This window comes from Moschus berezovskii, chromosome 12, assembly GCF_049115385.1.
Source record: "Moschus berezovskii isolate FMDL1 chromosome 12, NW_MosBer_1.0, whole genome shotgun sequence".
In the NCBI taxonomy this organism is placed as follows: domain Eukaryota; kingdom Metazoa; phylum Chordata; class Mammalia; order Artiodactyla; family Moschidae; genus Moschus; species Moschus berezovskii.
Genome location: NC_142471.1, coordinates 95,131,417 through 95,145,000, shown reverse-complemented (window position 1 = coordinate 95,145,000; position 13,584 = coordinate 95,131,417). Strand labels below are relative to the sequence as shown.

The window sequence follows — 13,584 nt, the reverse complement described above, 5'->3', positions numbered from 1 at the left end:
AGACACGCTTGCCGCCCACGGGGCTGGGCAGGAGGGCCTGGGTGAGTCCTGGGCTGTCCTCGCCGCAGATGTGACTGAGCTCACAGCTGTGGTTCCTTCCGTGAAAGCCCTTCTGCTTTTCCTCCAGGAAGTGTTGCTCAAGAGGGCGGCCGACCTCGTGGAAGCCTTGTACGGGATGCCCCACAACAACCAGGTAGGTGGGAGAGCTTCACCCACCGCCAGCTGCCCCGGGGTGCCCTTGACCTTGGAAGCCCAGCTGGCTTGGGTCTGGCGTGGGCTTCCTGGGCACAGGCGTCCTCTCAAGAATCTGATGGGGCTGGGGGGCCTCTACCCATTCGGATCCTCACACCGAGCGCTCAGATAGGAAATGACCAGTCAGTGCCGGGAACCAGAGGCAGGAGGGCTTGTTCCAGGAAAACCCGCCTCGCAGTCCAGTAGACTCTGGGGGGCGGACTGGGGCCAGTCTCTCTGGGTGTGGACTTGTTTCTCTGACCCTGAATCCAGGGCCTTTCATGCTGCCCGGCCCGGTGCGCGCCTGGGGGCCTTTGGGCTCTGAGAGCAGAAACGGGATGGACGGGGTATTCAGCCGTTCTTCTGAGGGAGGTTCTTTCCTGTTAAGTCATTCCCTTTTGTCCCATTCTGGACCGAGGGATGTTGGGACGCTTCCGCTGGTTGCCCAGTAAGGCCCGGTGGAGGGGCTGGGACTGTGCTCCCCGGGGTGGGGGCAGAGGGCGGCCTGGCCTGGCCGTGACGGGTCCCTCCTGCCCCAGGAGATCATCCTGAAGCGGGCGGCTGACATTGCTGAGGCGTTGTACAGCGTCCCTCGCAACCACAACCAGATCCCCACCCTGGGCAACACCCCCGCACACACGGGCATGATGGGCGTGAACTCCTTCAGCAGCCAGCTAGCGGTCAACGTCTCAGAGACGTCACAAGCCAACGACCAAGGTACGCCACGTGGGGCCCCCTTCCCTGGACGCCTAGATGGGGCGCCCACCGGTGCCCGGAGGCTGGCGGGGTTGGGGGCAGCGCCCCGGGCTCTGCAGCTCCGTTCAGAGAGGCCCCCAGCAGGGGCTGCTCAGAGAAGTCAGAAACTGAGGCAGCAGCTACTGCCACACAGCTGGCCGGGCTTTGCTAGACATCTCCTGGGGTCGATCCTTAAGCGGCTCTGCTTCCCTGGGAGGGCTGGGAGGAGTCGTAGGATGGCTGTGACACAGGGAGCCGGGCACCCTGCCTGGATGCATTGCACGGTGCGGGGATTGGTTCCTGAGCTTGGAAGGAGTTTGTGGAGCGAAGCGCCCGTTCCTCGCCTGCACCGTATCTGTTTGCGGCCTCTCTAAACTCTGCAGAGGCTGTTGTGTCAGAAAAGACTTCTCAATCAGCTGCCTGGCCCTCACTCACCCTCATCCTGGAGGGCTGTGATGGGCCCCTCCTGCCTGAGATGGGAGTGAGGCTCGCCACCCCCCACGCTGACAGAAATAGCAACTGTAGCCACAGAGACCCCAAAACGGCCTTTCCTGGGGAGTTTCAGCCACACATAAGCTCTCCTTGTCAGCCGTGTCGTAGGCCGGAAGTTCACCTAGCGTGGGGTGGAATGCAGCCCAGGAAGCTCGCTGTGGTTAATCGCTCCTAAAGAGAGGAGAAAGCAACCAACTGTTGTTAGATGGCAGCGTGTGCAGGCTGGCTGTTGAGGTCACTGGAGACGGGCCGGGGCCAGGATGCTCAGGCAGGGCTTGGCGTGGAGAAGGTTGTCAGAGCTGCCGCGAGGCGCTGGGGCTGGAGGAACGCGCACGGTCGTTTTGTAGTGGTTGGTCGGCGATGGAGGTTTGCGGGGAACGCCCCCCCGCCCAGTGTCTCTCCCTGATAATAACGTTGTTTTTGGCCGGGGGGGGGGGTCCAACAGTCGGCTACAGTCGCAACACGAGCAGCGTGTCCCCGCGAGGATACGCGCCGAGCAGTACCCCCCAGCAGTCCAATTACAGCACGGTCAGCACTAGCATGAATGGATACGGAAGTGGCGCCATGGCCAATCTAGGGGTCCCGGGCTCGCCTGGATTTCTTAATGGCTCCTCCGCTAACTCTCCCTACGGCAGTAAGTGTCTGTTTTTGTCACACGTCATCACACAGATTCATATGCGCTGCAGTCACGTGTGTGCGTTGCTTGGGTGTTCTGTGGTGTGAGCTGCTGGAACAGAAGGAAGGGTGGCTCTGGAGGCTGGGCGTCCGCGTGGCCGCCGGACGCGGGCCCCGCGCGGTCACGCGGCGAAACCAAACTGCATCGGCACCGGCCCGGGGCGGCCCAGCTGGAGCGCAGAGCCCGCGCAGCGGTGGCCGGGGCCCCGGGGCCGCCGCGGCCGCGTCGCGCTGACATGTCTGCTTTGTTGCAGTAGTACCGTCCAGCCCCACCGTGGCCGCCTCTTCGGTCGCCCTCCCTTCAAACTGTAGCGGCTCACACGGCATTTTCTCATTCTCACCTGCCAATGTCATCTCTGCAGTGAAACAAAAGAGCGCCTTCGCGCCCGTGGTCCGGCCCCAAGCCTCCCCTCCTCCTTCCTGCACCAGCGCCAATGGGAACGGACTGCAAGGTGAGGGCGCACGCTGGCCCCACGCCGCGGCCTGGGCGGCCCCTGGGGCCCTGCGGGTCTTTCCCTGGGGGCGGGAGCTCTGGCCTGCCCCCCGGCCCGCCTGGGGCCCCTGGCAGGGCAGCCCTGGCCATTGCATGCTCTTTGTCCCCACCAGGCAACACAGCCCCCCACCCCCACTGGGTGTGCCTAGGAGTGACCCCCGCTTGATCAGCCCTCACAAGCAGAGGCTTTCTCTTGGTTGATAAAACCCATTTCCCCACCCTTCTGAGACGAATTCCGTGTCCTCGTGGTAAAAGCAGCCCATGCCTGCAGGGAGCGGAAAAAACCACAGGGAAAGCAAACAGGCCAAAGCCGCAGGGCCCACGTTCTGCCCTGCTGAGCCGGCAGCCCCCCTTGTCCGCGGGACAGCCTCAGGCCTGGGTGGCGGGCCGCAGTGCCGCCTGCAGCCCCTGCCTGACCTGGGCCTGCCCGCATGGTCCCGAGCCTCAATTCTCAGCCCGGTCTAACGGACTGCGGGGCCCCCGAGGCCATGCCGTCCTTGGAGACCCGGGGCTGTGCCTGAGCCAGCGCTGGACAGGAGTTGGTCTCTCCAGGCGACTGCTCTCAAAGACTCCAGAGGGAGCAGGGCCCGCCCGAGGGCCATGGGAGGCCCCGCCTGGCACGGTTGCCCACAGATGGGGCCACGCAGTGCCTCCCCAGTGCCGGGGACCTCTGGGCAGTGGCAGGTGGGGCCGTGTGCGGGCCCCCAGGCCTCGTGAGCTTGCACGCGGCTCCTGGTGAGTGACCGAGGCCCACAGGCCCCGAGATTGAGTGGCCACCATCTGGCCTCTTTCAGACACCTCCTTTGGTATATGCTCCTCCCGGTGAAAACCAAATCCAGTTACTCCTTTAAAAAAAAAACTGAACCCATTCAACCAGTATTTACTGAGCGCCTACTATGTGCCAGGCTCTCTGCTGGGTGCTGAGGACGCTACCGTGGAGAAGACAAACTGGCCCTTTTGTGAAGTCGGTGGCATATTTCACTTTGATGAACTAATGCTCAAAAAAGGAACTGGAAAGGTATCCGTGATTTGAAATAATTGTCTGCAATACACCTGTTAGCGTGAGAGGGTCGCCCAGCCCCAGAGGGCCGCCGACTGGCCTGTGAGCCAGCCGCGGTCCGCAGAGCACGGGGCGAAGGGGCAGGTGGCCGGGTGCGCGGCCCTGCCCGCCGTCCACGTGGCGCCAGGGCCCACTGACAGGTGGCCCCGCGTGAGCCGTGTGTACACACATGGGCCTTCCAAACCATAAAGTTGTAACGGTGAGTCGGAGATAAATTAATATTGTTGAAATTAATGAACTGAGAAATTGAAGCTCCCATCACTACATGAACCAAATGTATTAATATGTGATACATAAATTAATGAGAATAATCACTCTTGACCAAAATTAAACAACACTAAAGTTAAAAGGTTTTAAATTACCTTTGCACCAGGAGTTCATTGGGAAGCATCCTTGCACTTGGCATCTCAGCACAAGTTCTCTCTCTGTTCCAAGAAGAGAAAGGACACGCTCCCTACACACGGAGCTGTGACTTCTGTCTTGTCAGGGCCCTGGGGCCCGCGATTACAAACCAGGTGGGCTGTGGTGGCTTTGACCTTGGCCGGCCCGCGACTCACCATTACGATACAGAGCGGTCAGCAGCAGGTCCAGGGCAGGGGCTGAGAGCAGAGGGGAGCCCGAGGCATGCCCAGTCCATGCAGGGAGTGAGAGCAGGGCCCGGGTGCCCCCCGGCCCGAGATCCGGCCGTGGCTGGCGTCACAGGAGTGGCCGGGTTGGCGCGCCTCTGTTGACAGAGGTGGCCTCGGGGGGCCCGGGCCTCTGTCTGCCAGAAGCCAGCCACCGAGGTGTGTGGGCGGCGGCCCCTTCGCACGCAGAAGGCCAGAAGCCTTTCCCTTTGCCATGCGAGGTCTTTGAGGAGAGGAGCCTGGGGGGGGTCTGTCCCCACGTGCACCCCCACCCTGTGAAGTAGGTGCCCTTAACCGAGCCCACGGCTGGTTAGTGGAGGGCCGTGCAGAGCCACCGTCCCGTTGACCGAAGCCCAGGGAGGCCCCCGCACCTGGTGAGGGGCGCCCCTGACCTGCCCCCTCTCTCTTGCAGCTATGTCTGGGCTGGTAGTCCCGCCCATGTGAGGGGCGCTGTTACCTGCCGCCAAGCAGCGTCCAAGGACAGACTTCAGGGGACACGTCAGGACACACGAGGTGCTGACGGGACGGTGTCTCCAGTGCGTCAGCAGCGGCCGAAATGCTACAAGAGACTTTGTTTAAAGATTTTATTTAAACTATTAAGAATCAACCTGCAAACAACCTACTCCTTCATGAACGATTCCATTTTATTGACCGAACTTTTCTCATATTTTCACATTTCTCAGTCCTGAAGAGCAAGGAAAACAAAGCGACGCCTATTTTGTATAAAGTTTCTGACTCGGTCTTGGCTGTGTCTAGTACTTGCTATGTGTTGGGAGAAACTTTGTGAATGCACCATTTTGATGATCATGGAACACTGATGAAAACGCCGCCAGACATTTTTCTGTGCTCATACTTAGACTCACAATGGTTGTGTATCTCTATAATGTGAAATATTTTTTTGTGGTGACAAAAGGGGGCCAAGGAGGTCTGAGCCATCAAACTGGAAGAAAGGGAGACTATACGGTTAGGAGAACTGGGGTGGCAGGGCGGGGAGGGAGGGTTTATCATTGCTTAACTTCATCTTAATGAAATGAAACTTTGTAACTTATTGTAGTTAGAAATTGTAACTTTGATATTGAATTCTCTTGCCTTCAACAAGCACACTGACAGAGAAAAAAAAAAATGCTACTGTCTGTTGGTTAAAATATTCCCCACTGCTAGAGCTTCCTGTTAAGCAAGTGTGATCTGCGACATTTTTTTCAACTTTTGCTAGCACTGTATACTATTGCATTCTTAGGCTACTGTGAGGTCCATGTTTCTTGTACCAGAAGTTGTCCTTTTGACTTCTAGATCCTTCTTCCCTGATGTGTTTTGTATGTGGTTATAAAATTGTAGACTTTTGTGATTTTGCCAAAGTTGTAGCTAAATATTTATACACTTGTCTTGAATTTTTTTCAGATCCACTTAAATATTTAGAGAAAAAACAAACAAGTTTTATTCCTTATGTGTCTTGTAAGGAATAGAATGGTCTCCATTCAACTCTTACTTTTCCATGAACACGCGCTGTTGCTGAGGGACTTTATTTTGTAACATATCAATTATAAATATTGTATTTATCTTCCAGATTTTGTACATTGCTTTTCCTGCCGTTTTCGGTTCCGTTTCCTTGTCTGTGTTGGTTTCGACCACGGCCTGGTGTGTGATGCTGGAAGAGCATTCAGCCAAGAACTGTCTGTCTGATTCGTTCTGTTCAGTGAACCAGCGTCCTTGCATTTCATTTGTACTTCCAGAATTTGCTATTGTTTAGACTTTCCGTCCTTTTTTTTTTTAATTTTGAGGAAAAGTCAAATTCATTGTTTATTTTTATATTATTTTTAAGTTATCTGAACAAATACTTTTGAAGAAAAAAAAAAAAAGTTCGTTGTATAGTCAAAACATAAATGGTGCCACCCGGCTGTGACAAGTCCCAGTAGATCCCGTGCATGTGGAACGGCCACAAGGAGGTGACACCGTTCGGGGCGGCGTCCTTCTTTCATCATCGTTTTTTTTTGTAGAATGTAAAAAGTCATCTTAGCTGCCACCCATGACTTTGCCACATAGCTGAACCGTGTTTACTGGAAAAATTCAGAGGCCTAAAGTTTAAAATAAAATCTACTTCTGATGTTTTAATTAAAATGTTTGCCACATTAACTTCTCCGATGCCTTAAAAGTGGACTTCTTTAAAGAACCTCTGTGCTATCTTATCACAGGCTTACACCACAACTGTTGATCGAGATTTCATTTGGAGATTTATGGTGACACACACACACAAGCACACACGCAAGCACACACACGCAAGCACAAGCCCCACGAGCCCGTGTCACTGCCCTCTGCATCTGGGTCTGCTGTGTCCTGCGTCCTCCTGAGCCTACCCCAGACTCAGAGGCCCCAGGGGACCCACAGCCACCCCTTGTCCGGAATTCCCTTTTAGCAGTACCTTTCCTATGGTCAGACCCCAACAGCCACTGTCCGCGCTTTTCTGAACTGGAGTGCCCTCCTTCCGACACTGTTCCTGTTAGTGCCAAACCCACGGTGAGACTAGGAGGGTCGTTTTCGTTTCCCTTTGCGGACACAGCACAGCCCACACTTTGCAGCAGAAATCAAATCTAAAACAAAAAGGAGGGACTTCTTAAAATTCTCTTGAGAAAGACCAAAACAAAACCATGCCAGACTTAAAAGTGTTCATTTGAGGGACTAAATGGAAGAATCGGAACATCCCGGAGGCCAGCGGTCACACTCTGGCCCTGTGACCGGCCTGAGGAGTCACTTTGGAACTCACTTGCCTCCGTTTCATTTTGTATGTGTTTGACCTAAAAACGAGCTCGTGTGCCCATTAGGGACATTTGTGAGTCTCCTCACCCCGCACTTGGTTTGGGTCTTAGAGTACCTAGTCGCCCTCACGGCGTCACTGTCTCAAAACCGAGCACTCCACTAAATGGTAGATTTTACTGTTGAAGACCCTACAATAAGATTGTTTTATCTGTACATTTTTTTTCAGATATTTAACTGTATAAAAATGTTCATTTTACATGATATTTAATTAAAGTATTTCTTGTCTGTGAATTTCACTTTGGGTAACTCGATCTGTTTTGATTGTTAGAACGGCTGGCTCAACACACAGCGCTGACATTGGGTTGGGGGGTCCTTTGCGTGCCCTGGATTTCAGAGCGCTCTCGGCCAAGATGAGACCAGTTCCTACAGGTGCCTTCTCCAAGGCTATCTGCCCTCAGACGCTCATCCGAGCTGCACGGAGAGGTTCCTGCAGGGGTGCAGATGGCGCTGGTCCTGGGGCCGGCAGTCTGCAGGCCTCATGCCCTCTGGAACATCTGAGCATGACTGGGTGGAACCCAGGGCCATGGTGACCCATAGACAGCCTCAAGGCTCGCAGGGGCTCGGTCACCCCTGCCCCCGGCCCAAGCCCTCCGACCTCAGCCCCTGCTCCTGACCTGGAGGCCTAGCGATGGAGAGCCAGGGCTCTGGCCACTCGGGACACGAGCTCCTCTGTCCCTGTCGTTAGGCCGGGCAAGGTCCAGCTTGAGGTGCTGCGGGCAGACCCCAGGGCACCCTGAGCCCTGACCGAGGGGCTCGGCATCAAGGCCAGGCCCAGGCCAAGGTGTGCAGACCCGGTGCACCACCCTGCCGCCAGGTTGCACACAGGGGCAGCCAAAGGTGCGGGAGGTGATGAGACGTGCGTCAGCACCGGAGTTCTGATTTTTGCAGCCCTGTTTAGCTCCTGTGCGTCCTGGGTGCCCCGGCTCCATCTCATTCTGCATTTTTCATTTTCTCCTCAATGAAAGGCTGGCTTTGCATGTTTTGGCTTGCAGCTCTCCAACACATACACGTAAGTGTGATCCAAATTAGTACTCACAAATGTCATCTTAATTACTTGTTCTACCGAGCAAAACAGGGAACAATTATTCAAAACATAAAGAAACTTGTGAATACCTTTTTTTTTTCTCCTGTCAGTGACAATCAGGTTCCTTTGACTGCATTCTTGTTTCAGCCTTAAAGAGATAGCAAAGAAGGCGGCTCATGGGGCACAGGCTGTGGGCGGCCCCTCCACTGCGTGCTGGGGACAACATCAACCCCTGGCTCTGAGCTGGTGCCAGGGATGCCTGCTCAGGGGTGGACTAGGGGCCGCCTCCCGGAGCTGCCTGCTGGGGTCCAGTGACCTGGGGGAGGGAAATTACTTCATGTTTGTGTTCTGAATCCGAATTGAGAGCTGCATTCTCTCCAAATGTGTGCCAATTATTGTCAGGCCGCCTTCCAGGGTCTTCCAAGCTTTTAAAGATTATTCAAAGCACTTGAAATGGGCTTCAATCTAATGCCTCATTTCATTGCATTAAACAGCCTAGTTAATAAAGAATCGATATATTCAAAGGGCAAGGTTATCTTTTGTCTATAAGGGGTGGTGTCATTCTGAACCTTTTATAGTTCAGATGCTGAAAAAGACCTCATGAAATCCATACTCATCAAGCGGGTCAACAGGAGCAATAAAGAGGGTCCTGAAAGGAAGGAACGCCCGCCCTCTCTAAAACAACTCGGGCCTTATCTCCCCGCTCGGCGCCCGAGCAGTCCTCAGAAAATGTCAATTTCTCATCAAGACAAGAGGCTTCGATGATCACTTTTTCCAGAGAATACACACAATTAAGAGGATGCTGGGGGGGCGGCCGTGGCGGTGGTCTGTGGCTCCTTCTGTCCCCATGAGCCGCGCGCTCCCGCCCGGCAGATAATAAGAGCTGTTGATAACTCGAGTGTCAATATGCCCAAGAGCAGGTTTTGAATGTGAGTCCTTGTGCTCCAGGCCTGCCCGGCCGATCCCAGGCCCTGATAACCGCGCAGCTGCCAATGGACACCGGCGGGGGGGCCCCCAGGCCTGGCCCTCACAATTAATGCGATGAGCAAATCACACAAAGGGCTGGCCGCTTTAGGCGCGCTGAGACAATCCCCGCTTTACCCTTCAAGGGTTCCTTTTATGTTGGAATAAGGTTGCTTTTAATGAAATTTAAACTCATCAGAGGAAATAAAAAACCTCCAATCAGATTACAAATTGATTTTTTGGTCATTTGTCATTCCCAGTGCAGGGCCGTGCATTTCACAGGGAGTGGCTGCTGATGCGGGGCTGGGGAGCCGCAGGCACACGGGGTCGGCCCCGGGCCTGGAGACCAGCGTTAGCAGCTCCTACCCAGGTGGAATTGGGCCCAGTCTCCCTGCCGCCCGGGTCTGGCCAAGGTGGACCCCCAACAGCAGCAGGTGCCCATCTGCTCAGTGGAGGCTCAACCCAGGGACGGCCATGGTCCTGGGCGGAAGCCACAGTGGTTTCCAGGCTCATTCTGAACATTCCATGGTTCCAGTGCTGAGAAAGACCTAAGGGAACCTGTACGTATGGTACTCACGCAGTCGTGATCCTCTGACGGCAGCCAACAGGGCCGCGTTCTCCTGGGGCCACAGCGAGTGCGGGTCCGTCCCTGTCCGGCCCTGTGTCTGCTCTGGACCAGCCCATGAGGAGCCCCATGGCCTGTAGGCCCTGCACCCAAGAGCTTCCTGACACTGGAGGGTGGAGAGGAAATACACCAGGCCATCTAGTCAGGCCCAGGCCGCTCACTCCCAGGGAGAGCCTGCCGGGGGCGCGGGGTTCCCCCAGGGAGCCGTCCACAGCTGCCACACACGGCCTCCCGGGGAGCTCCCGTGGTGCCGGAAGGACTCCAGGTTTTTCGAGGGGGAGGCAAGGCCGCACTCCCCTCCGTCCCCACTGCTGTTATCAAGGGCACCTGGCCGAGGCTGCAGGGCGCCCCTGGGCATCAGGGATTTTGCGTGGGCGCCGGAGGCTGGGGCCAGGTAGGCGCCGCTCCATTTTTGCCTCCAGTTCCTCAGAGACCGCCTCCCCTCACCCAGGGGAGCTGTGCCTCACCACGTGTGCTCCTGAGGGCCGAGGGCCGCCTGGCCCTGCTCCCGCCGGTGGCCGAGGCTCCTCACTGGATCTCATTCCGCTCTCTCAGGTGACAACACTGCAGTCCAGAGAGGGCAGTGACCAGCCCAAGGTCACCAGGCTGGAAAGACCAGGGCCAGGTGTCTCCAGTCTCCAAACCCTCCCCCCACCTTTTTCCGCTGATTTAGGCTGTAGAGACCTTCAGGATTAACAAGAGCGTGTGGGCCTCTGCATGGAGTGAGAACCACCACACTTCCCTTCTGGCCGCATCAGACGGACATGCGCCCCGGGGCTTGGGGGGCCTGGCTCAGCCCGTCATCTGGACAGGCTGTCACACGGAAACCGGCCCATTCAGCCAGCGTCAGCCGGGGCCCAGGGCACGACCAGTGTCACTGGCTCATGACCCACAACTGAGGGCAGAGGCTCAGGCCCTGGGGCCTTCCACACCCAGGAGACCGCCAAAGCAGGGCTCCCCACTGTCCTCGCACACGGCTGGAGACACAGGACGCCTGGGCACCCCAGGGCCCCTCACCCCCACCCACCGCTGTGCTCACAGCGGCCGTGGACCACCGCCCACTCACCTGACGGTGGGGCGTCACTCTTGCTCCTGCTGCCAAGGACCGAGCTCGTCACCGCCTCCTTCCAGCAGGCTGACATGCGGCTGCAGCTACCAGGGGAGTGAGAAAGGGTCCTGCAGCAAAGCGTTTATATTCTCAATATACAATGAACTTTTTTAAATCAATAAGACTAGATGGACATTCCAGAGAAAAATGGGCAAATTCAGTCAGCTCACAATGGGAATAAGTGATTAGTAAGTTTGGAAAATATATTCAACTTCACTTAAAAATGCACAGCACATTAAAATAGTGAGATCAATTTTTTTTCACCTATTAAATTAGAAAAGATGTCTTAGAGTTGTGGAAAGAAAAATAAACAAATACAGTCCTTCTAGAAACAAACCTGACGTTGTATCAAGAAATCTGACAATGGTCATATCTTTTGACCCACTAATTCCACGTCTAGGAATCAATCCTAAGGAAACTATCAGAGATAAGACAAGATTTTAAGTGCAAGATTGCTCACTGCTGTATTTATTAAAAAAACAAAACAAAACTGGAAAGAACCCAAAAATCTAAAAATAGGAATTCTTAGTTGAATTACGGTGTGGGCATATAATGTAGTACTGTATATTCTATTAAGCTATTAAGATCATGTTTTTGAACTATATTTAATGAAATGGTAAACACTAAAACATAAAATTAAGCTGAGCAAGCATATAACGTGGTGTATATAACAAGTCAAATTTGTAAATTTCTATGTAGCGAGAAGGAAAGACCATATATGTGGAAAAAATCAGAATTACAGCAATAGCAGGCATATTTGGGAGGCAAAAGTGTGCATGTGACACGCGTGTTTTCCAAGTTTTCTGCCAGACATGCAGGGTCCCATAGGAAATGTGTGCTGCCCAGGGTCCCGGGGAGGCAGGGGCCCCCGTCTGGAGCCCAGCTGGTCATCCTGGACACTGAGGCCAGAGGAGCAGGGGTGCTGGAGCTGCAAAGCCATGTGGACGCACAACAAGGCCAACACGGGGGCGGGGACCAGAAGCAGGCCCCCCGCCGGGAGCGCAGGGTAGGGGAGGGGCACCGGGGCGGAGCCTGTGGCTGCAGGTTCAAGGGCCCTGGGGCTGACGGAGGCCCCACCAAGCCCAGCGGGACACCCTCCCTAGCTTTCCCAGCATTCTGTGGGGCCTGATACCAACTTCCCTTTGACTTGAACTTCCTTGGAGGAACTTCTGTTGTTTGCAACCAAAGAATTACTGACCAAATTAGGGGAAAAACATTATTTTCAAATCAGTATTATAAAACATCCAAAAGAACTTTCAAAATATTTACTTTGATAAATGAAATTTAGCAAGACTGATGAGCACAAGGTCAACTAGCAATCATGTTTCTATAACAATGATAAGTAGCTAATGTAATTTAAAAATTATGCAGTTTACAATATTGTAAAGGTATCAAAAGCTAATAAGAAAGTCAAAGTTATGAAGATGACAGCACAGGAAACCATAAGATCATTGACAGAAATTTTTGAAAATATTAAATGAAAATACCATATTCATGGATTGGAAAACTACATACTGAAAAGATGCCAATTCTCCCTAAAATTATCTAGAAAGAAAGAAAGAAAGTGAAGTTGTTCAGTCATGTCCAACTCTTTGTGACCCCATGGACTGTAGTCAACCAGGCTCCTTTGTCCAAGAAATCTTCCAGGCAAGAGTACTGGAGTGGGTTGCCATTTCCTTGTTCAGGGATAAGGAAAATTATCTAGAGATTCGGTGTAATCTCAGTCCCCACTCCAAATACCATCACACTGGGGGTTAGGGCTTCAACAAATGAATTCTGGGGGGACAAACATTTAGTCCATCAGTTTAGTTCAGTTCAGTCGCTCAGTCGTGTCCGACTCTCTGCGACCCCATGAACCACAGCACGCCAGGCCTCCCTGTCCATCACCAACTCCTGGCGTCCACTCAAACTCATGTCCATCGAGTCGGTGATGCCATCCAGCCATCTCATTCTCTGTCATCCCCATCTCCTCCCACCCCCAATCCCTCCTAGCATCAGACTCTTTTCCAGTGAGTCAACTCATCGCATGAGGTGGCCAAAGTATACACTATGCAAATAATGTCTTATAAGGTCATAGTAATTAAAGTGTTAGAATGAAACTAGACAATCTAATGGAATAAAAGTTAGAAGCCGACCCCACACATGTGGTTGTGCGATCTGTAACAAGGTGACACTGCAGTGCAGTGCGGGAGGCTGGGCTTTGCAAAGAGCTGTGCTGAGTGTGCGGACCCACGCCTGGTAAATGGAGTGACGTGCCCCTCACACATGTGAAAGGACGGTTGGGGACCTAAGAAATGATGAATCCACAGCAGCGAGAGAGAGAGGAATAGTTCCAGGGACAAACGGAAGGGGCATGGGCCTCCACGTGGAAGCGGCGATGAGATGGAGTGATGAGAAGCCATCTGTCCAGGTGAGTGGTAAGAGTGGGACCTGAAGGCAGGCGTTGAAAAGTTAAAACAAAACTGACTCCTAACCTCCCCATCTGACTCCTTGGGTTCCTACTCCTCGGCTGCATCAGTTCCACAGAAGGGCAGAGACCTCGTACTCTACAGGGAGTTGGGAGAGCCAGCACTCTGGAAAGCTCAGCTGCCCAGAGCACTCGCCTTCCGTTCCGTTCCGTCGCTCAGTCGTGTCCGACTCTTTGCGACCCCGTGGACTGTAGCCTACCAGGCTTCTCCGTCCATGGGATTCTCCAGGCAAGAATACTGGAGTGGGTTACCGTTTCCTTCTCCAGGGGATCT

At 54.0% G+C, this 13,584-nt stretch overlaps 1 protein-coding gene and 1 long non-coding RNA gene across 6 annotated transcripts in view; one reads left to right on the top strand and one right to left on the bottom strand.

Annotated features, from left to right (window-relative positions):
• The window catches only part of EBF3 (EBF transcription factor 3), a 119,234-nt gene extending 111,548 nt beyond the window's left edge, over positions 1–7,686 (top strand). Inside the window, exons 12-17 of one of the 5 annotated variants that reach the window (XM_055424391.2) lie at positions 128–193; positions 771–948; positions 1,904–2,092; positions 2,496–2,585; positions 3,532–3,644; positions 4,725–7,686. In XM_055424391.2, the coding sequence (XP_055280366.1) occupies positions 128–193; positions 771–948; positions 1,904–2,092; positions 2,496–2,585; positions 3,532–3,644; positions 4,725–4,742 (654 nt within the window). In that variant the 3' untranslated portion in view covers positions 4,743–7,686. Of the gene's footprint in view, positions 1–127; positions 194–770; positions 949–1,903; positions 2,093–2,387; positions 2,586–3,531; positions 3,645–4,724 lie in introns of all 5 variants that reach the window. The other 4 variants (XM_055424389.2, XM_055424388.2, XM_055424390.2 and 1 more) reach the window with 4 other exon arrangements.
• A 2,043-nt stretch (positions 7,687–9,729) lies between these two features.
• LOC129555939 (uncharacterized) lies at positions 9,730–11,185 on the bottom strand. The gene is made up of 3 exons (XR_008685854.2): positions 10,802–11,185; positions 10,203–10,341; positions 9,730–9,841 (listed from the first exon to the last, which is right to left on the bottom strand). It is a non-coding gene; the product is annotated as an uncharacterized LOC129555939 (long non-coding RNA).
• Positions 11,186–13,584: the final 2,399 nt, after the last annotated feature.